The sequence below is a fragment of the Cetorhinus maximus genome, chromosome 23 (assembly GCF_964194155.1).
Source record: "Cetorhinus maximus chromosome 23, sCetMax3.hap1.1, whole genome shotgun sequence".
Classification (NCBI taxonomy): Eukaryota; Metazoa; Chordata; class Chondrichthyes; order Lamniformes; family Cetorhinidae; genus Cetorhinus; species Cetorhinus maximus.
This window is the reverse complement of record NC_135901.1, coordinates 27,074,153-27,094,361: the sequence shown is the minus strand read 5'-3', so window position 1 is coordinate 27,094,361 and position 20,209 is coordinate 27,074,153. Positions and strand designations below refer to the sequence as shown.

The following is a 20,209-nucleotide window of genomic DNA, read 5'->3' as shown; positions in this document are numbered from 1 at the left end:
CCGTTATTGCTGCTGGTAATCACATCCAAGACTGAACCATGTTCATTCTGAAACTTGGTGAATTGGGAGGGACAGAGGGCTTCTTTCTGCTGTTGTCTGACAGGTGGTTTCAAGCAAAGAAAATTGTTGTTCCGTAGTTTAAAAAAGGCTCCAAAAGTAAACCTGGTAATTACAGGCCAGTGAGCCTGATGTCAGTAGTAGGTAAATTATTGGAATGTGTTCTGAGAGATAGATATACAATTATTTGGACATCCAAGGGCTGATTAAGGATAGTCAGCATGGCTTTGTGCATGGTAGGTCGTGTTTAACGAAACTTGTAGAGTTTTTTGAGGAGGTTACCAAGAAAATAGATGAAGGAAAGGCTGTAGATGTTGTCTACATGGACTTTAGTAAGGCCTTTGACAAGGTCCCACATGGGAGGTTAGTTCAGAAGGTTCAGACACTTGGTATCCATGGAGAGGTTGTAAACTGGATTCGAAATTGGCTGTGTGGGAGAAGACAGAGAGTGGTAGTGGATGATTGCTTCTCAGACTGGAGGCCTGTGACTAGTAGTGTGCCTCAGGGATCTGTGCTGGGACCATTGTTGTTTGTTGTCTATATCAATGATCTGGATGATAATGTGGTAAATTGGATCAGCAAGTTTGCTGATGACACTAAGACTGGAGGCGTTGTGGACAGCGAGGAAGGCTTTCAAAGCTTGCAGAGGGATCTGGACCAACTGGAAAAATGGGCCAGAAAATGGCAGATGGAATTTAATGCAGAAAAGTGTGAGGTGTTGCATTTTGGAAGGACAAAACAAGGTAGGACATACACAGTAAATGGTAGGGCACTGAGGAGTGCGGAGGAACAAAGGGATCTGGGAGTTCAGATACATAATTCCCTGAAAGTGGCGTTACAGGTAGACAGGGTTGTAAAGAAAGCTTTTGGCATACTGGCCTTCATAAATCAAAGTATTGAATATAGGAGTTGGGATGTTTGGGATGTACTTTGGAGTATTGTGTGCAGTTCTGGTCGCCTAACTTCAGGAAGGATATCAGTAAGATTGAAAGAGTGCAGAGAAGATTTACTAGGATGTTGCCGGGTCTTAAGGAGTTGAGTTACAGGGAAAGATTAAACAGGTTAGGACTTTGTTCCTTGGAGCGTAGAAGAATGAGGGGAGATTTGATACAAGTTTACAAAATTATGAGGGGTATAGACAGAGTAAATGCGAGTAGGCTCTATCCACTTAGATTAGGAGAGATATATACGAGAGGACATGGCTTTTGGGTGAAAGGGGAAAGGTTTAGGGGGAACTTCTTCACTCAGAGTGTGGTGGGAGTGTGGAACGAGCTGCCATCTGACATGGTAATGGATGGGAGAGGTCTGGAGGGTTATGGACTAGGTGCAGGTCAATGGGACTAGCGGAATAGTATTTTGGCACAGACTAGAAAGGCCGAATGGCCTGTTTTTCTGTTATGTAGTGTTCTATGGTTCTAACAGAATTTTGACAATGTGACAGAAATCGTATTCATGGAAGAATTTAAAAACCACATTTCATGAGCTATCAGGGCAAATCTGCAGGACCCGGAAGGTTTTTAAGATAACGGAAGCTGCTGTTTTAGCTGATGGCTATGATTTAACCCACAGACACCTGGCTGGCAGCAAACCACAGGTTGGAAAGGTGGGTCATATGAGAATGAACAGAACTTGTGGTGAGGACAGTAGGAATGAAAAAAGAGATTCTCCCCAGGGTGATAAAAAAAAATCTAGTGTAGAGCATATTACTGAGTCAGAAAGACCAACATGTTTTCACTGTCGTAGAGTTGGACATTTAAATACAGCTTATTGGAAATTAAAAACTAAAGCAGTGGCATTGGTGAAAGTGACAGGTGTTTCTCCAGAGAAGGTTGTACCAGAGAGGGAAGCTTGCGAGAATATACCTTCTAATGTATTTACCATGGGTGTAAATAGAGACATGAGGGATTATGAAGGATTTCTATTTGAAGGGGGAAGTCACTCCCAGAAAGAGCCTGAAAGATTGTTATCCTGTGAGTTCTGGTTTAGCCCAGTGCTAAGTATTTAGACTTTTCTTCAAAAAGCTAACTGAATAAAAATGTATTGGTACAGGGTATTGTTGGGGAGTGTATGATTATCCCATTGTGTAGAGAGAATTTAAACTATGCTTTAGTAAAAGGCTCTGTTATTGTTGGTGTTGTTTCTAAATTACTGATTACAGATATAGATTTTATATTGGGGAATAATTGAGCGGGTGATATTGTTTTTCCACTTTCTGGGACTGTGTTCACAGTTCAGAAGATGTTTCTGAGAGTAAAAACCCGTTGCCTATTGATGACCCAGTTAAGCAACAAACTGATATAAATAAAGATACTGATGTACCCACCCGAGTACTGGACAGTGTAGAGTCAGGAAAAGTGCCTGAAGCACTTCAAGATAAAAGTCCACCACAGAAGGGACTAAGTCCTCAAAGTCACCCTGAAGGGTTAATGACCCCTAACACTGAATTACATGTAGCTGCCAGTGCTGAGGCAGAACAAGATAGAGGAGCAGCAGGTTGGGATGGGCAATAAATGCTGGCCCAGCCAGTGAAGTCCACATCCTGTGAATGAATAAAAGAAAAGTTCAGGCAAATGGGCAGTTCACAAAAAAATACATTTAAAACCCCAACATGATCGGAATGAAGTAGTTTGTGAGCGACGTGGAAGATTCAAAAAGCTCGAATAAAGATGAAAGTCCAGAATGAAGAAGCTGTCGACATTGCTGGAAAGGATTGAAATAAAACTGGGTCTGAATGGGCACACCTTTAACAAGCCTTTGGGATGTTCCCAGGAACAGAAGTGAATGAACCTTCAAGCTATCGTTAAGTATAAGGGAACTCGTGGGGAGAAGTTAAAACGTAGAAATGGGTTCATAACATAAACTATAGTGTTCAGTTCGTAGTGCTGGTTTTTAATAGTCTTTTGTTTTTTTATACAGTAAAGTTTGTTTTTGTTTGAAAACGTGGAATCTTGTGGTGTAATTCTTTCAGTTATCACTGGGTGTTCGAATTTCTCTTTAAATGTTAACAGTCCTGACCGGGAATGTAACAATTGGCACAAACAATATTTCAAAACAAATCCAAGAGGCAAAAATACAATTTTCCTTACTTTATACAAAGCATTATTACATTGTAAGACATCCCTCTTCTCGGATCCCCAGTAATTTCTTAGTTTGAGCACATCTTTTCATGAAACAATCTGAAAATTGATGACGAAAAATGGAACAAATTGTAATCCCTTCTAAAGCTGGAGGACTATCGCCCAGCACAGAGGCTAATTTGGGATTTCTCTTATAGGCCATTTGTTAGGGACGTTTCCCTCCAACCATCTGGAGTGAATTCTTTACATGAATCGTCCATGTCAGTGCAGTTGTCAACTTGCAGCTTGGCTGATCAGCTAAGATTTTCTGCAGCATTTCATCGATCATCGCGTAATTCCTTTCACAGAGTCCATTGCTGAAAGGATTTTCAGCTGCGGTGTTCATGACCATAATGTTCATGTTTTCACACACATATCTAAACTCATCATTAGCAAATTTCCCCTCCATTATCAGTCAGAAACTTAGCTGGTGCCCCAGGTCCAATCCCTATCCATTTCTCCATGACTTGGTCTATAATCTCCATTTTGTCCTTGCCGCGTATTATTGGAGAAAGACTAAATCGGGTTACCATGTCTATAATGCTTAGAATGAAAATATTTCTGTCTTTGTCCCATCCCTATAGATCCATGGCAACTACCTGGCTAAAGTCATGTGCCAAGGGAAGGTTTACAATAGGATGTGACAGCATCCTCCCATACTTTTTACACATTTCACACTTTGCTCTAATCTCCTCTATGAGCCTCATATACTCTTCACTAACCACCCCTGCATCTTTTAGCAGGATTTGTAATCTTTGACAGGAAGGGTGAGCAAATTGTCTGTTTAGCTTTAAAATAATTTGTTTTTTTTACTCTGATTCTTATCATTGATACCATTAATCCTTCTCACTCTGATTAGAAACATCAGGTATTGTTAAGGGGAGACGATAATGTCCTGACTGAGCAAACTGCAGATCCACTGACTTTCCAAAAACAGTTGCCTTATCTTGCTCCATATCCAGTTGCATTTGTGCCATTTTCATGGAAGGTTTACTCAACAGTAAGGGTATCTCACTAGAGACTACACCAGTCCTGATAAAGTGACTTACTCAAGCTATTTTGCAAAAATCCCCACTCTTTTTAGTGACTTCAATGTGTTGACATCACCAAACCCAAACAAGTAGAACTTACATACACCTTAACCTTGTGTTGATCTTCACTATGAGGTGAATTTGGGTAACATTTTCACCAATCTGATCCACATACTGTCGAGGTGCAGCCACTGTCTAACACAGCACAGTTGAATGAGTTTGTGACGAACACAATCATCACTGGATCAAAGCTCCTTGTGACTAGTACAATTCTTACAGAGTGATCATCATCATCACCTTCAGCCTCAGAATTCTCTGTGTCATGTGTCACTTCGAAGACCCTGATTTTCCACTTTGGGCAGTTCATCACATAATGATATTTTGAGTCTGACCTGAAACACCTGTTAATTGTTCCCTGGTCATTCCTGGTCATTCACCTATTAGTGCTGTTCCAATCCTGTCTTTTGTTGTGATATCCAGATCTGCTAAAGATGCTTTCACCCTCATTTGAAACCTGTCAAAGTCCAACTATGCTTCATAGGCATCCAATAAATCATCTTTCTTGTAAATCTCATCAATGAACCTGAATAGAAGATCCAAACCTTCATCAGTATCCAACTGACCAGCATCCAGCTCACTAAATACTTTGCTTCTGATTTTACTTTTGTTGGGAAGTGACAATGCCGAGACCAGACCTTGTTTCCTCCTTGGTAGGGACGTAACCCGTGTCCACATCTCCAATTCATTCTTCCACTGGTCGTGTGGCTCAGACTCCGAGAACATCGGCGGGTAATCAGACCCTGACAATTTCCACTTGCTTTCAGCCACTTCTCACAAAAGCTACTCGGGTTGTAAGCCTCTGTTTAATATTTTATTTTCCTCTAGTTACCAACATTCACCTTTAGACAAGCATTCTCTGTTACCATGTTATAATGTTGACAGCCTGATGGGGAAGGAAGAAACTGGAGCTAATCTTTACTTGGTATAGATTTATTCACCGAGTGAAACATTACAGGTATATACCTCCTGACTTGACTCCACTCTATGTCAATAAGGGTCCCCTTATATATGCTCAAGTACCGATCTAATACATGATGTCCACCCGTATATACTTAATCTCAATTCACCACAATCAACAGCCACAGTCAGAGCATCTAAAAGGTCTCTAATCAGTGTGACTGTCATGGTGTGTCAGCAGCTCGGATGAACAGGTGAATCTCTTCCCACACTCAGAGCAGGTAAACGGCCTCTCCCTGGTGTGAATTCGCTGGTGTCTCAGCAGGGTGGATTGATCACTGAATCCCTTCCCACACTTGGAGCATGTGAATGGCTTCTCCCCGGTGTGAACTCGCTGGTGTGTCAGCAGATGGGATGATTGGGTGAATCCCTTCCCACACTCAGAGCAGGTGAATGGCCTTTCACCGGTGTGAACTCGCTGGTGTGTCAGCAGATCGGATGACCGAGTGAATCCCTTCTCACACTCAGGGCAGGTGAACGGCTTCTCCCCGGTGTGAACTCGCTTGTGTGTCTGCAGCGTGGATGGCCGAGGGAATCCCTTCCCACACACGTTACAGATGAACGGCCTCTCCCCAGTGTGAATCTGCTGGTGTGCCAGCAGGTCACATGACCGAGTGAATCTCTTCCCACATTCAGAACAGACGAGCCAGTCCCCGGTGTGAACTCGCTGGTGTGTCAGCAGGTAGGATGACCGAGTGAATCCCTTCCCACACTCAGTGCAGGTGAATGGCCTCTCCCCGCTGTGAACTCGCTTGTGCATCAGCAGGGAGGATGAATCACTGAATCTCTTCCCACACTCCAAGCAGGTGAACGGCCTCTCCCCAGTGTGAACTCGCTGGTGTCTCCGCAGGTGGGATGAATTACTGAATCCCTTCCCACACTCAGAACAGGTGAACGGTCTCTCCCCAGTGTGAACTCGCTGGTGTGATTGCAGGCTGAATAACTGACTGAATCCCTTCCCACAGTCAGGGCAAGTGAACGGTCTCGCCCCAGTGTGAACTCGCTGGTGTGATTGCAGGCTGAATAACTGACTGAATCCCTTCCCACAGTCAGGGCAGGTGAATGGCCTCTCCCTGGTGTGAACTCGCTGGTGTGACTGCAGGTGAGATGACCGAGTGAATCCCTTCCCACACTCAGAGCAGGTGAATGGCCTCTCCCCGGTGTGACTGCACCAATGAATTTCCAACGCAGATGGGTATTTGAATCCCTTCCCACAGTCCCCACATTTCCACGGTTTCTCCATGGTGCGCGTGTCCTTGTGTCTCTCCAGGTTCTACGATCAGTTCAGCCTCGTGCTCACACAGAACACGTGTACAGTCTCTCCCCGCTGTGAATGGTGATGTTTTTCTCAAGCTGCGTGACTGGTTAAAGTTGTTCCCACAGTCAGTCTCTCACTCGGGTGTGTGTGTCTCGGTGCTTTTCCAGTCACACTGATGTTTAAAACCTTTTAAAGCAGACATAACAGACAAACATTTCTCCTTCCAGATTCAAAGGCTGATCATATTCAGGTCCCGATGAGTCGGGTGAGTCTGTCTGATCTTGACGTGATGTTTGGTTTGAGATTTCTGTCAGCAAATCCTCCCCTTCTAATATCCTGCTAAAGGAGTTTACAAAAGTCATTCTTGTCAGTACAGGATAGAAATTCAGAACAAACAATTCTAACTTCTATGGAACATTCTTTCCTCTCCCATTCCCCAAAAGCATTAAATCTTCATCCCACAAACTCTCGCTTCATTCTCACTCTGCTGCACCTAAGATACACCCAACATTACTGCACTAAAAATGTGTCTAATACACAGTGCTCAATTACATGATTAGAGATTCATGGTGCTGTGGGGATGAACTTTATTTCAACAGCCAGTGGTGATGTCCTGGAACCCACCGCCTATGAGGGTGGTGGTTCCAGAGACGATCAATAATTTCTAAATGAAATTGAATTGACACTTGAAGGAAATGAACATGCAGGGGAATGAGGGTATAGAAGGGGAATGGGATTGACTGGATCGCTCTACAGAGAGTTGGTATGGACTTGAGTTGTCAAATGGACTCCTTCTGTGTCAGAATTACTCCATCATTGGAAATATAATAAGTAGCTACAGGACTGACCTCCAAGACTAGAAGGATAACAAATGAACTTTATGACAAAACTATCAATAATATAACTAAAGTTTCCCCCGTTACAGAAGTATAATAATTTTCATAATATTATTCTGGTTTATTGTCGAGTCGGTTTATGAGTGTGAGCGTGGATGGTTCTCTCTGTGTGATTTAACTACATTTGGAGTCAGGGAAACTGCAAGCTTGAAATTATTAAAAGAAGTTAGGTGTATAAATGTACTTGAAATGCTAATGCTACATATCCTCCCTTTCTCTCCAGTTTGTTTGGTAAATAGTTTTTTCCCAATCATCGTTGAAGCTATATCCCGGACTTCCTCTGGGGAATAAATGATTTTCACTCCTCCTTTTAGACCACCTTCAAATTCTCCTTTGCCTCGACCACCAGCAAGAACCTGAGCTTTCACGACTACATCTTTCGACCCTATTGCTTTGGCAACTTTGAAGGCTTCATCAGCTGAACTGGCAACTTGTCCTTTTGGGGACATCAATGGGGTCCTAGCATGTAAGGTGTGAAGGGAATTTGCGTTCTAATGAAGTGAAGGCGTTGTTTGGATTTCAAACGGATGTTAGGATTTTTCCAACTAGCCAGATGAGCAAGGCTAAGCAGTGTGTTAATTTTTCCCAAAGGTTACTGATAATATTGGCAACATGAAAGATTGTTATGGTATGGGAAAGGTAAAGATCCAAAGACCTATGGAACAATGGAATTTACATATTAAAGAGAGAGAAACATATATGAAGGAGAATGAAAGGCTATGTTGGGGGGGCCATGTAAGATCTAACAGGAGTGTGTGAAACAGCTTTTGGGAAGCTTCCACCCATTTGTGCATAAGTCTACTGTGTCCAGAAACTAAAGTTGAAGACAAACTTTTGGAATTCCTCTGTCAAGTGGGTACTGTGGTAACTTGCTGACTTATTTTTTAAATTTAAAATCTATTTTGGATTGTTGCCTTAAAGGGAATGTGTAATTTAGAGTCAGGTCAATTAGGAATTTGAGGATTTGTATTAAGTAATTGTAATTTTATGTATGTGCTTGAAATCTTTCCTTTTGTTAGTAAATATTTTAATTTCATGTTTAAAATCTCTAAAGGTCTTAGTGGACTCCTTGTTTCTGAATTCAGTGCACACATCTTCTTGTAATAAATACAAATTGCAAAACTGTTGTGAAAGCGTGGCCAAGTTTACCTTGTGGATTTGGTCCACCTGGCACACATCATCTCCCACATCATAACACCCCAATCACAACATTAGACATATCTTTGTCCTCTCATACTGTATTGTCCAGGGGGCAGAACTCTAATGAAATAAAATAAGGGACACTTCAGCCGTGGGGGAGGCATGGGTGGGGGTGAGATGCTTGTGCCATGAAGCAGGTTGGGGGTGTTTGCGTTTCAACATGAGAGGGGCTGGGGAGGAGGTGTCTAGAGACAATAATAGTGGGAGCAGTGGGGTTTAAAATCAACTAAAACTTACAACGGTTCTTGTTCAGTTACAACATCATCATCTCTCTGCTGGCTGACTCACTCACTTGCCGTCCCACTCGAATCACTCAAACTCACCCTGGAGACTCAGGGATCAGTTTCTCACAGGCTGTCCTAAAAATATGGGCAAAAATACAAAATAAGGAGGAATCCCTTAAAATACAGGACAGTTAATCACCCTAAAATTGACACCTTAAATGTCAGCCACCTCCTGGGGAAACCACCCCTTTAATTGTGAACATTAGGAAAGAGACCATCCTTTTAGCCAGACAAATAAATGTGTCAAGCTGAGGGAGCAAAGGATGTCAATGTCTTTAAGAGAGAGAGAGAGAGAGACCTGGGCCAACATTTCCAGAGTCTGCACCCTCCCTGGATTCATTTCCTTTCCCTTCAGTTCCTGCAAGTCAACAATTTCCCCCCAGAATGAGAAAAGAAATGGAAAGGGGGAGAAAAGAAAGTGTTTTACTCACAGATGTTGGACACAGGAGGAAGTTTTAGTCTGTGTGAAGCTCAATCATCATTCACGCAAAGCCCGCGCTCTGATTGGCTGGAGGACCGGAGTCCTTCTGGTCCTCCAACTCTTTCCATTGGTCAAGCCCTCCGCACGACGGGAAGGGGCGGGCTCTCCCCCGCACATGCGCAACTTCCCCTCTCCCGAGTTCTCCGAGCGGTTTCTCGCTCTGGCCGGAGCCGTCAGCCGGTTGCCTCGAAACCTTGGCTCGAGGAGGTGGAGGGGGAGGGGGAACAATGGGTGGGGGCGGGGCTCCCGTGTCCGCGCGGGTGGGGGGGCGGGGCTCCCGTGTCCGCGCGCCTGACTTGCAGACTGGGACCCGAGGATAAAAGCAAAAAAACTGCGGATGCTGGAAATCCAAAACAAAAACAAAATTAAAAATACCTGGAAAAACTCAGCAGGTCTGACAGCATCTGCGGAGAGGAACAGTTAACGTTTCGAGTCCGAATGACTCTTCAACAGAACTAAGTAAAAATAGAAAAGAGGTGAAATATAAGCTGGTTTAAGGGGGGGTGGGACAGGTAGAGCTGGATAGAGGGTCAGTGATAGGTGGAGAAAACCAAAAGATGTCACAGACAAAAGGTCAAAGAGGTGTTGAAGGTGGTGATATTATCTAAAGGAATGTGATCATTAAGGGTAGAAAGCAGGACGAACAAGGCACGAATGCCCTGGGGGAAGGGATTGAAATAGGCTAAAAGGTAGAGATTAAACAATGGATGGAAATTCATTTAAAAATAATGGAAATAGGTGGGAAAATAAAAATCTATATAAATTATTGGAAAAAAGGGGGATCGGAAAGGGGGTGGGGATGGAGGGGAGAGTTCATGATCTAAAGTTGTTGAACTCAATATTCAGTCCGGAAGGCTGTAAAGTGCCTAGTCGGAAGATGAGGTGCTGTTCCTCCAGTTTGCATTGAGCTTCACTGGAACATTGCAGCAGGCCAAGGACAGACATGTGGGCATGAGAGCAGGGTGGGGTGTTGAAATGGCAAGCGACAGGGAGGTCTGGGTCATGCTTGTGGACAGACCGAAGGTGTTCCGCAAAGCGGTCACCCAGTCTGCGTTTGTTCTCTCCAATGTAGAGGAAACCGCACTGGGAGCAGCGAATGCAGTAGACTAAATTGAGGGAAGTGCAAGTGAAATGCTGCTTCACTTGAAAGGAGTGTTTGGGCCCTTGGACGGTGAGGAGGTGGGAAGTAAAGGGGCAGGTGTTGCACCTTCTGCGGTTGCATGGGAAGGTGCCATGGGAGGGGTTTGAGGTGTAGGGGGTAATGGAGGAGTGGACCAGGGTGTCCCAGAGGGAACGATCCCTGCGCAATGCTGCCGGGGGGGGGTGAAGGGAAGATGTGTTTGGTGGTGGCATCATGCTGAAGTTGGCGGAAATGGCGGAGGATGATCCTTTGAATGCGGAGGCTGGTGGGGTGATAAGTGAGGACAAGGGGGACCCTATCATGGTTCTGGGAGGGAGAGGAAGGTGTGAGGGCGGATGCGCGGGAGATGGGCCGAAAACGGTTGAGGGCCCTGTCAACCACCTTGGCCGTAAAACTTCAGTTAAGGAAGAAGGAAGACATGTCAGAGGAACCATTTTTGAAAGTGGCATCATCACAACGGATGCGACGGAAGTGAAGGAACTGAGAGAATGGGATGGAGTCCTTACAGGAAGCAGGGTGTGAGGAGCTGTAGTTAAGGTAGCTGTGGGAGTCGGTAGGCTTGTAATGAATATTGGTGGACAGTCTATCACCAGAAATTGAGACCGAGAGGTCAAGGAAGGGAAGGGAAATGTCGGTGGTGGACCATGTGAAAATGATGGAGGGGTGGAAATTGGAAGCAAAATTAATAAAGTTTTCCAGGTCCAGACGAGAGCATGAAGCAGCACCGAAGCAGTATTCGATGTACCGGAGAAAGAGTTGTGGTAGGGGGCCGGAGTAGGACCGGAACATGGAATGTTTCACATACCCGATAAAGAGACAGGCATAACTGGGGCCCATGCGGGTACCCATAGCCACTCCTGTTATTTGGAGTAAGTGAGAGGAGTTTAAAGAGAAATTGTTTAGTGAGAGAACAAGCTCAGCCAGACGGAGGAGAGTAGTGGTGGATGGGGATTGTTTGGGGCTCTGTTCGAGGAAGAAGTGGAGAGCCTTCAGACCATCCCGGTGGGGGACGGAGGTGTAGAGGGATTGGACGTCCATGGTGAAGAGGAGGCGGTTGGAACCCGAGGACATCACTGCGCAGCAGAGTGATTCCTATTGGCTGGTTCGGGAAGGGTTCCATTGTGGACGTCACAATAAGGAAGTTGGACAATGAGCTTCAGACTAAAACTTCCTCCTCTAGGCAACAACTGTGAGGAAATCAATGTTTCCCCCTTTCCATTTCTTTTCTCATCCTGGGGGCAAATTGTTAACTTGCAGGAACTGAAGGGAAAGGAAGTGAATCCAGGGAGGGTGCAGACTCTGGAAAGGTTGGCCCAGGTCTCTCTCTCTCTTAAAGACATTGACATCCTTTGCTCCCTCAGCTTGACACATTTATTTGTCTGGCTAAAAGAATGGCCTCTTTCCTAATGTTCACAATTAAAGGGCTGGTTTCCCCAGGAGATGGCTGGCATTTAAGGAGATAATTTCAGGGCAATTAACTGTCCTGTATTTTCAGGGATTGCTTCTTATTTTGCCTTTTGCCCTGTATTTCTCGGACAGCCTGTGGGAAACTGATCCCGGGAATCTCCAGGGTGAGTTTGAGTGATTCGAGTGGGACTGCAAGTGAGTGAGTTGGCCAGCAGAGAGATGATGATGTTGTGACTAAACAAGATAAGTTGTAAGTTTTAGTTTATTTTAAACCCCACCCCTCCCACTATTATTGTCTCAAGACCCCTCCTCCTCACCCCCTCTCATATTGAAACCCAAACCACCATCCAACCTGCTCTCACGGTCACCAGCATCCCACCACCACCCACTCCCCCACCCATGTCTCCAACCCCATGGCTGAAGTGTCCGTTATTTTATTTTGTAAGACTTCTGCCCCCTGGACAATATAGTAATGGAGGACAAAGATATGTCTAATGTTGTCCTCGGGGACACTTTAGATATATTATTTATAGTTCTGTAATTCAGTTCATTTATTATCCTTTCTAGTCTTGGAGGAGAGTACTGCAGGTACTTAATATATTTCCAGTGATAGTCATTATGACACAGAAGGAGTCCATTTGATAACTTGACTCCAGACTGACTCTCTGTAAAGTGACCCATGTAGTCCCATTCCCCCTTCTATATCCCCATTCCCCTGCATGTTCATTTCCTTCAAGTGTCAATTCAATTTCATTTTGAAATTATTGATTGTTTCTGGAACCACCACCCTCATAGGCTGTGGCTTCCAGGACATCACCACTGGCTGTTGAAATAAAGTTCTTCCCCACAGCATCATGTGTCTCTAATCATGTAAATAGAGTCCTGTGTGTTACACACATTTTTAGTGCAGTAATATTGGGTGTATATGAGGTACAGCAGGGTGAGAATGGAGTGAGAGTGTGTGGGATGGAGGTTTACAGCTTTTGGGGAGTGAGAGAGGAAAGAATGTTCCATAGAAATGAGAATTGTCTGTTCTGAATTTCTATCCTGTACTGACAGTGATGACTTTTGTAAACTCCTTTAACAGGATATTTGAAGGGGATGATTTGGAGCTAGAAATCTCAAACTAAACTTCACATCAAGTTCTGACAGAGTCACCTCATTCATCGGGAGCTGAATATGATCGGCTTTTGAATCTGGAAGGAGAAATGTTTGCCTGTTCTGTCTGCTTGCAAAGGTTTCCAACATCAGTGTGACTGGAAAAGCACCAAGACACACACACCCGAGTGAGAGTGTTCCAGTGCACTGACTCTGGAAAGAGCTTTAACCAGTTACATAGCCTGGAAAAACATCACCATTCACAGTGGGGAGAGGCCATACACGTGTTCTGTGTGTGGACCAGGCTTCAACTGATCGTCGAACCTGGAGAGACATAAGGACACGCGCACAATGGAGAAACCGTGGAAATGTGGGGACTGTGGGAAGGGATTCAAAGCCCCGTCTGAGCTGGAAACGCATCGACGCAGTCACACCGGGGAGAGGCCGTTCACCTGCTCTGAGTGTGGGAAGGGTTTCACTCAGTCATCCCACCAGCAGAGACACCAGCGAGTTCACACTGGGGAGAGACCGTTCACCTGCTCTGAGTGTGGAAAGGGATTCACTGATTTATCTGTCCTGCGGATACATCAGCGAATTCACACCAGGGAGAGACCCTTCACCTGCTCTGAGTGTGGGAAGGGATTCACTCAGTTACCCCACCTGCAGATACACCAGCGAGTTCACACCAGGGAGAGACCGTTCACCTGCTCTGAGTGTGGAAACGGATTCACTCAGTCATCTCACCTGCAGAGACACCAGCGAGTTCACAACGGGGAGAGACCGTTCACCTGCTCTGAGTGTGGGAAGGGATTTAGTGATTCATCCACATTGCTGACTCACCAGCGGGCTCACAGCGGGGAGAGACCATTCACCTGCTCTGAGTGTGGGAAGGGATTCACTCGATCATCTTACCTGCAGATACACAAGTGGGTACACACTGGGGAGAGACCGTTCACCTGTTCCGTGTGTGGGACGGGATTTATTTTCTCATCCCACCTGCAGAGACACCAGCGGGTTCACACTGGGGAGAGGCCGTTCACCTGTTCTGAGTGTGGGAAGGGATTCACTCGGTCATCCCACCTGCTGAGGCACCAGCAAGTTCACACCGGGGAGAGGCCTTTCACCTGCTCTGAGTGTGGGAAGGGATTCACTCGGTCATCCCATCTGCTGACACACAAGCGAGTTCACACCAGGGAGAAGCCATTCACCTGCTCCAATTGTGGGAAGGGATTCAGTGATTCATTTGATCTGCTGACACACCAGCGAGTTCACACCAGGGAGAGGCCGTTCACCTGCTCTGAGTGTGGGAAGGGATTCACATGTTCACCAGAGCTGCTGAGACACCATGACAGTCACACTGATTAGAGAACTTTTAGATGCTCTGACTGTGGGTGTTAATTGTATCAATTGAGGTTAAGTATGTACAGGTGGGTGTCATGGATTGGATAGTTACTTGAGCACATATAAAGAGACTCTTACTGACATAGAGTGTAGTGGAGTCAGGAGGTATGTACCTGTAATGTTTCACTCAGTGAATAAATCTGTACCAAGTAAAGACTGGCTCCAGTTTCCTCCTTCCCCATCAGGCTGTTAGGATTATAACATGGTAACAGAGAATGCATGTTTAATGGTGAAGGTTGGAAATTAAAGGAAAATAAAATTTCAGACAGAAACTTACAATCTGAGTAGCTTTTGTGAGAAATGGCTGAAAGCAAGTGGAAATTGTCAGGGTCTGATTACCCGCCGATGTTCTCGGAGTCTGAGCCACATGACCAGTGGAAGAATGAAGTGGAGATGTGGACACGGGTTACATCTCTACCAAGGAGGAAACAAAATCTGGTCTTGGCATTGTCACTTACCAACAAAAGTAAAATCAGAAGCAAAGTATTTAGTGAGCTGGATACTGGTCGGTTGGATACTGACAAAGGTTTGGATCTTCTATTTGGGTTCAGTGATGAGATTTACAAGAAAGATGTTCTAGTGGATGCCTATGAAGCATAGATGGACTTTGATAGGTTTTGAATGAGAGCAAAAGCATCTGTAGCAGATCTGGATATCACAACAGAAGACAGGATTAGAACAGCACCAATAGGTGAATGAACCCCAGGGATGACCAGGGAATAGTTAACAGGTGTTTCAGGTCTTACTCAAAATATTATTATGTGATGAACTGCCCAAAGTGGAAAATGAGGGTCTTTGAAGTGACACATGACACAGAGAATTCTGAGGCTGAAGATGATGCTGATGATCACTCTGAAGGAATTGTACTAGTCACAAGGAGATTTGGTCCAGTGATGAGTATGTTAGTCACAGACTCATTCAACTGTGCTGTGTTAGATAGTGGCTGCACCTCGACAGTATGTGGATTAGATTGGTGAAAATGTTATCCAGATTCACCTCGTACTGAGGATCGACACAAGGTTATGAAAGGTTATACAAGAGTATGAAAGTTCTACTTGTCTTGGTTTGGTGATGTCAACGCATTGAAGTCACTAAAAAGAGTGGGAATTCCCTGCAAAATACCTGGAGTCAGCCTCGTTATCAGTGTTATCTGTTAGACTTCACCCCGATGACACATTTGTGTAATTAATAAGGCTTTTATTACCAAATTGTACTGTATGTAAGCTTAACGATGAACAGTCTTCAATTGCCTGGCTCTTTCAGTTCCAGATACTGTAATGTAGCTTTAAGGAAAAAAAGACTGGTGTTAAGGTCAGGAAGGGGTCAGAGCACCAGGTGTTCCAGGACACCCTGTTTAGATACAAGTTATAGTTCACAGGTCGAAGGGACTCCAAGCTGATTGGCTCAATTTGTTGTGGGGAAATGAGGAACACTTTTCCCATTGGTCAAGAGTCACAAATATTTGTTTAAGAAGTTGTTAGTTTTGTTGAACAGCTGCACCAACATGGGTTAAATGTTACAAAGTTACCTTCAAAAAGGTCCATTTGGTACCTCAAGTCCATGCTGACTCTCTGTAGAGCGCTCCAGTCAGTCCCATTCCCCCTCTATATCCCCGTATCCCTGCAAGTTTATTGCCTTCAAGTGCCCATCCAATTTTCTTTTGAAACCGTTCATCATCTCTGATTGTACCACCTCATAGGCAGCGAGTTCCAGGTCATTCTCACTCGCTGTGTAAAAAAAACTTCTTCCTCACATCGCCCCCCCCACATCTCTCACTTAAAACCTTCAACCTGTGATCCCTTGTCCTTGGCGGGAACAGCTTTTCTTTGCCCAGCTGATGTAAACCTGTCATAATCTTGTACACCTCTATCAAATCTCCCCTCAACCTCCTTTGCTCCCAGGGGAACAGTCCCAGCCGGAACAAAGAAACAAGATATGTTCATGCCTGGAATAAAATGGGAATGTTTACAATTCCACTGGGCAGTGAAGGAATTGGAATAACTCACCTTGGGTGTAGTTGAATGGGATAGTTCAATCTGGTATCCATGTACATTCTAGTGAAATTCAGGGAAGTGTAGACAAGATGAATAAGTTGATAGCTTTCTCTTGGAAATGTTTATATCATTTGCCTCTGAACCCTTTTTTAAAAGAAAACCACAGTTGAAATCCTGGCCACTACCTGAAATATCGGGACCACACAGAGTGAGATCAGCAAAGCTCTTGAGGCAGACCCACCCCAACCCCCAAACACCCATCGCACCACCCCGCCCCCACCCCCCCCACACACACACACAGACACACACTGTCCCCCCAACAGCCCCCATGAACTTCAGATAGGATAACATGAAAGTCAAAAAATGTCTGTCATGCTATTGGGATACCAGTGTAAATGCAGATGTGATTTGTTAGATGTTAAGCAACTAATAGAAGGAAATTCATGGTGAAATACATGGAAGAGTCCCAAACATACACAGTGACTTGACAAACAGTATGACATGAAATAGTTAATGTGGCCAGAGGAATGAGACAACATTTTGATGTGATCAGGGCACACACACACGCTCCAGAGAGAAACTGACTTTAAAACAGTCAGGATAGAATTAAAGACACCAGTCATGGTTGAAAAGTGAATAAAACTAAACTGAAAAGGATAAAAAATTGTGGATTGGGACAATGAAGGGCTTGGGAGAAATAATACTGAGTGACAACTCTCCACAAGTTGGTCAGGGGTAAGGAGAGAGCTGGAGAATCTTTTACATCCAGGCTTGATCTGCTGCTTGAAGCCTATGTCCTGATGTACGAGTAACCTAGAACTCACGGCGCTCCTTCAGGGGAAAAGATCGAGTAGATGTTACCCCAGGCGGGGCCAGAACAGAACTGGAAAATAACGGAGTGAAATTGAGTGAGGGGCTGGCGAGAGTTCTCCTCCCCTTCAAGGTGTGGACTGTAAGAATTCTGGGGGACCTCCTACTTCGGGTATTTTTGCTAATTAGTGAACATTTAATTAATAACTATGACTGGCTGTGCAATTATTTTAAATTTGATTGTTACACTTCTCCTGTTTGTATTCCTGTTGTGATTCGGCTCTGGGTGAGGATGGTTGACAGGTGACAGGATGGGAAATTGTGGTTTGGATCTTCATTGACCAAATGCTTTATTGATCCAAAAGGTGTAAAAGGGGCCAAACTTCAGCAGAAATCTGGCAGAGCTGAGAACAGATGACTTGCTATGTCACCTGGGATGAAACATTTAAGCTATGACTTGGATAAGGATAGCCTTGGGTTGTTTTCGTTGGAGCAGAGAAGACTGAGGGGCGACCTGATCGAGGTGGATAAGATTATGAGGGGCATGGACAGAGTGGATAGGGAGCAGCTGTTCCCCTGAGTTGAAGGGTCAGTCACGAGGGGGCATAAGTTCAAGGTGAGGGGCAGGAGGTTTATGGGGGATGTGAGGGAAAACATTTTTACCCAGAGGGTGGTGACGGTCTGGAATGCGCTGCCTGGGAGGGTGGTGGAGGGGGGTTGCCTCACATCCTTTAAAAAGTACCTGGATGAGCACTTGGCACGTCATAACATTCAAGGCTATGGGCCAAGCGCTGGTAAATGGGATTAGGTAGGTAGGTCAGGTGTTTCTCATGTGTCGGTGCAGACTCGATGGGCCAAAGGGCCTCTTCTGCACTGTGATTCTGTGAACAGGGAGATGAACAGCTCCCAGAGGACAGAGAAAACAAGAGTGCCTTGAATCCTAGACGACACCTGGGTGTCAAGGCCACCATGTTTTCACTGCTTGGCATGGGAATGCTGACTCCCTGTCCCGGGTACGGAGCGTGGGAAGCCAATTGTTTGAGAGTTTGACGTGGCTTGGGCAGGTACAGATGGTTCAATGACAGGTTTTGTAATTGGTCCGTTCAAATGTTAGCTCGGCAATGATTGGGTTAAATGCGTCTCCAGAGACTTTGTGATGTAAAAAAGTGTCAGAAGGGATTCCCCGAGCACAGAGATTTGTAGAGGTTTTACATATTGCATTGACTGGTGCCATGACATTTGGGCAGACCACGGAGCATTTATGTGGAGATGGTGCTTCTACCCAGAGTGTAATGGTAATGCTGCTGCACTTTGATACTGCTGCTCAGACATGAGCTTGTGTCAGGTCTTATTTATACTGAATAAAATCTAACCACTGTCACCAATAAGGGTTATCACTGTGAATCGTTTCAGAGTTTGGAAAAAGGGGATAAAGGGTTAATTGACTCCCTGAACCCCATTTTCTAACATCGCTGTGTCAAAAATAAAATCTCATCTCCCCCTCTGGCTCCTTTGCCAATTACCTTAGAGGGACTCACTCTGTTAAAGAGCCTGCCAACCCCTCTCACCCACTTTCCCTAAAGTGCAGAAATCTAATCATGAAAAGTCCAGCAAAATCAAATAATTTTACTGATAAAAGTTTATTAATGAAATTAAACATGGTTAAAAAAAACAGAAAATTACTTGAGGATCAAAGACAACCAGAGTAAAAGGATGTGCACAATGTTCTGGACCCAAATAGTTTCTCTTCGGCTCCTCTATAACCTGGACACAGGGGCACTGGACCCTGGGGCTCACGCCACCATCAACCCAGCTTGCCCCTCCCCTACCACGATTGATATATTGAGACATACACGAGGAAGAAAGGAATAGAAGGATATGCTAATGGGGGAGATGAAGAGAGGTGGGTGGAGGCTCATTTGGAGCATAAATACTGACATTTGAGCTGACAAGCCTGGCCCTGTGATGTAGAATCAATGGAACAGAGACAAATGTGTTTATTTTAGAGCGACCTGTCGTGGTAGGAAAAACACTATTTACTATCCAGGATAAAATAAATGTCCTTCATCAGCTTTTGTGGGTTATTTCATGGAAATGGACACTCCCAGGCTCAAGAGCATCAGCTCCCTGGAAGCAAAGTCGTGAGACCGGCTAGTCCAGCAGAAAGAAACCCTCCGACCCTCCCACTTCACCACCTGTCACAATGAACATGGTTCATTCCTGGATGTGATTAACAGCAGCAATAACAGCAGAATCCAACTCCTGCAATCACTTGTGAACTCGCTGGTGCTTCTGCAGGTTGGATAACAGAGTGAATCCTTTCCCACATATGGAGCAGGTGAATGGCCTTCACCCGGTGTGAACTCGCTGGTGTCTCCGCAGGTTGGATGAATCACTGAATCCCTTCCCACACTCAGAGCAGTTGAATGGTCTCTCACCAGTGTGAACTCGCTGGTGTGTCTGCAGGTTGAATATCTGAGCGAATCCTTTCCCATACACCGGGCAGATAAATGGCCTCTCCCCAGTGTGAACTCGTTGGTGTGCCTGCAGGTTGGATAACAGAGTGAATCCTTTCCCACACACAGAGCAGGCGTACGGCCTCATCCCCAGTGTGAACTCGCTGGTGTCTCAGCAAGTAGCTTGACATAGTGAATCCCTTCCCACACTCCGAGCAGGTGAAAGGCCTCTCCCCAGTGTGAACTCGCTGGTGTGTCCGCAGTGTGGATGAATCACTGAATCCCTTCCCACACTTGGAGCAGGTGAACGGTCTCTCCCCAGCATGAACTCGCTGGTGTCTCAGCAGGGCAGATGAATGACTGAATCCTTTCCCACATTCAGAGCAGCTGAATGGCCTCTCCCCAGTATGAACTCCTTGGTGTCTTTGCAGGGCGATTAAATGACTGAATCCCTTCCCACACACGGAGCAGTTGAACGGCCTCTCCCCGGTGTGACTGCGTCGATGAATCTCCAGCTCAGATGGCGCTTTGAATCCCTTCCCACATTCCCCACATTTCCATG

At 45.1% G+C, this 20,209-nt stretch overlaps 5 protein-coding genes across 6 annotated transcripts in view; 4 read left to right on the top strand and 1 right to left on the bottom strand.

Annotated features, from left to right (window-relative positions):
- The window catches only part of LOC144697423 (uncharacterized), a 512,621-nt gene that overhangs the window by 163,350 nt on the left and 329,062 nt on the right, over nt 1-20,209 (top strand). The gene's annotated exons all lie outside the window — the stretch shown is intronic.
- LOC144697125 (uncharacterized) overlaps nt 1-20,209 on the top strand; it is a 195,062-nt gene that overhangs the window by 128,926 nt on the left and 45,927 nt on the right. The gene's annotated exons all lie outside the window — the stretch shown is intronic.
- LOC144697419 (uncharacterized) overlaps nt 1-20,209 on the top strand; it is a 172,942-nt gene that overhangs the window by 139,565 nt on the left and 13,168 nt on the right. The gene's annotated exons all lie outside the window — the stretch shown is intronic.
- The window catches only part of LOC144697923 (uncharacterized), a 66,938-nt gene continuing 52,065 nt past the window's right edge, over nt 5,337-20,209 (bottom strand). Inside the window, 3 exon segments of the mRNA XM_078569886.1 lie at nt 5,337-6,494; nt 19,550-19,797; nt 19,799-20,043. Of these exon segments, the coding sequence (XP_078426012.1) occupies nt 5,337-6,494; nt 19,550-19,797; nt 19,799-20,043 (1,651 nt within the window).
- LOC144697042 (uncharacterized) lies at nt 13,072-14,825 on the top strand. The gene has a single exon (XM_078568825.1). The coding sequence runs from the start codon at nt 13,338-13,340 to the stop codon at nt 14,349-14,351; it is 1,014 nt and encodes a 337-aa protein (XP_078424951.1). The 5' UTR covers nt 13,072-13,337; the 3' UTR covers nt 14,352-14,825.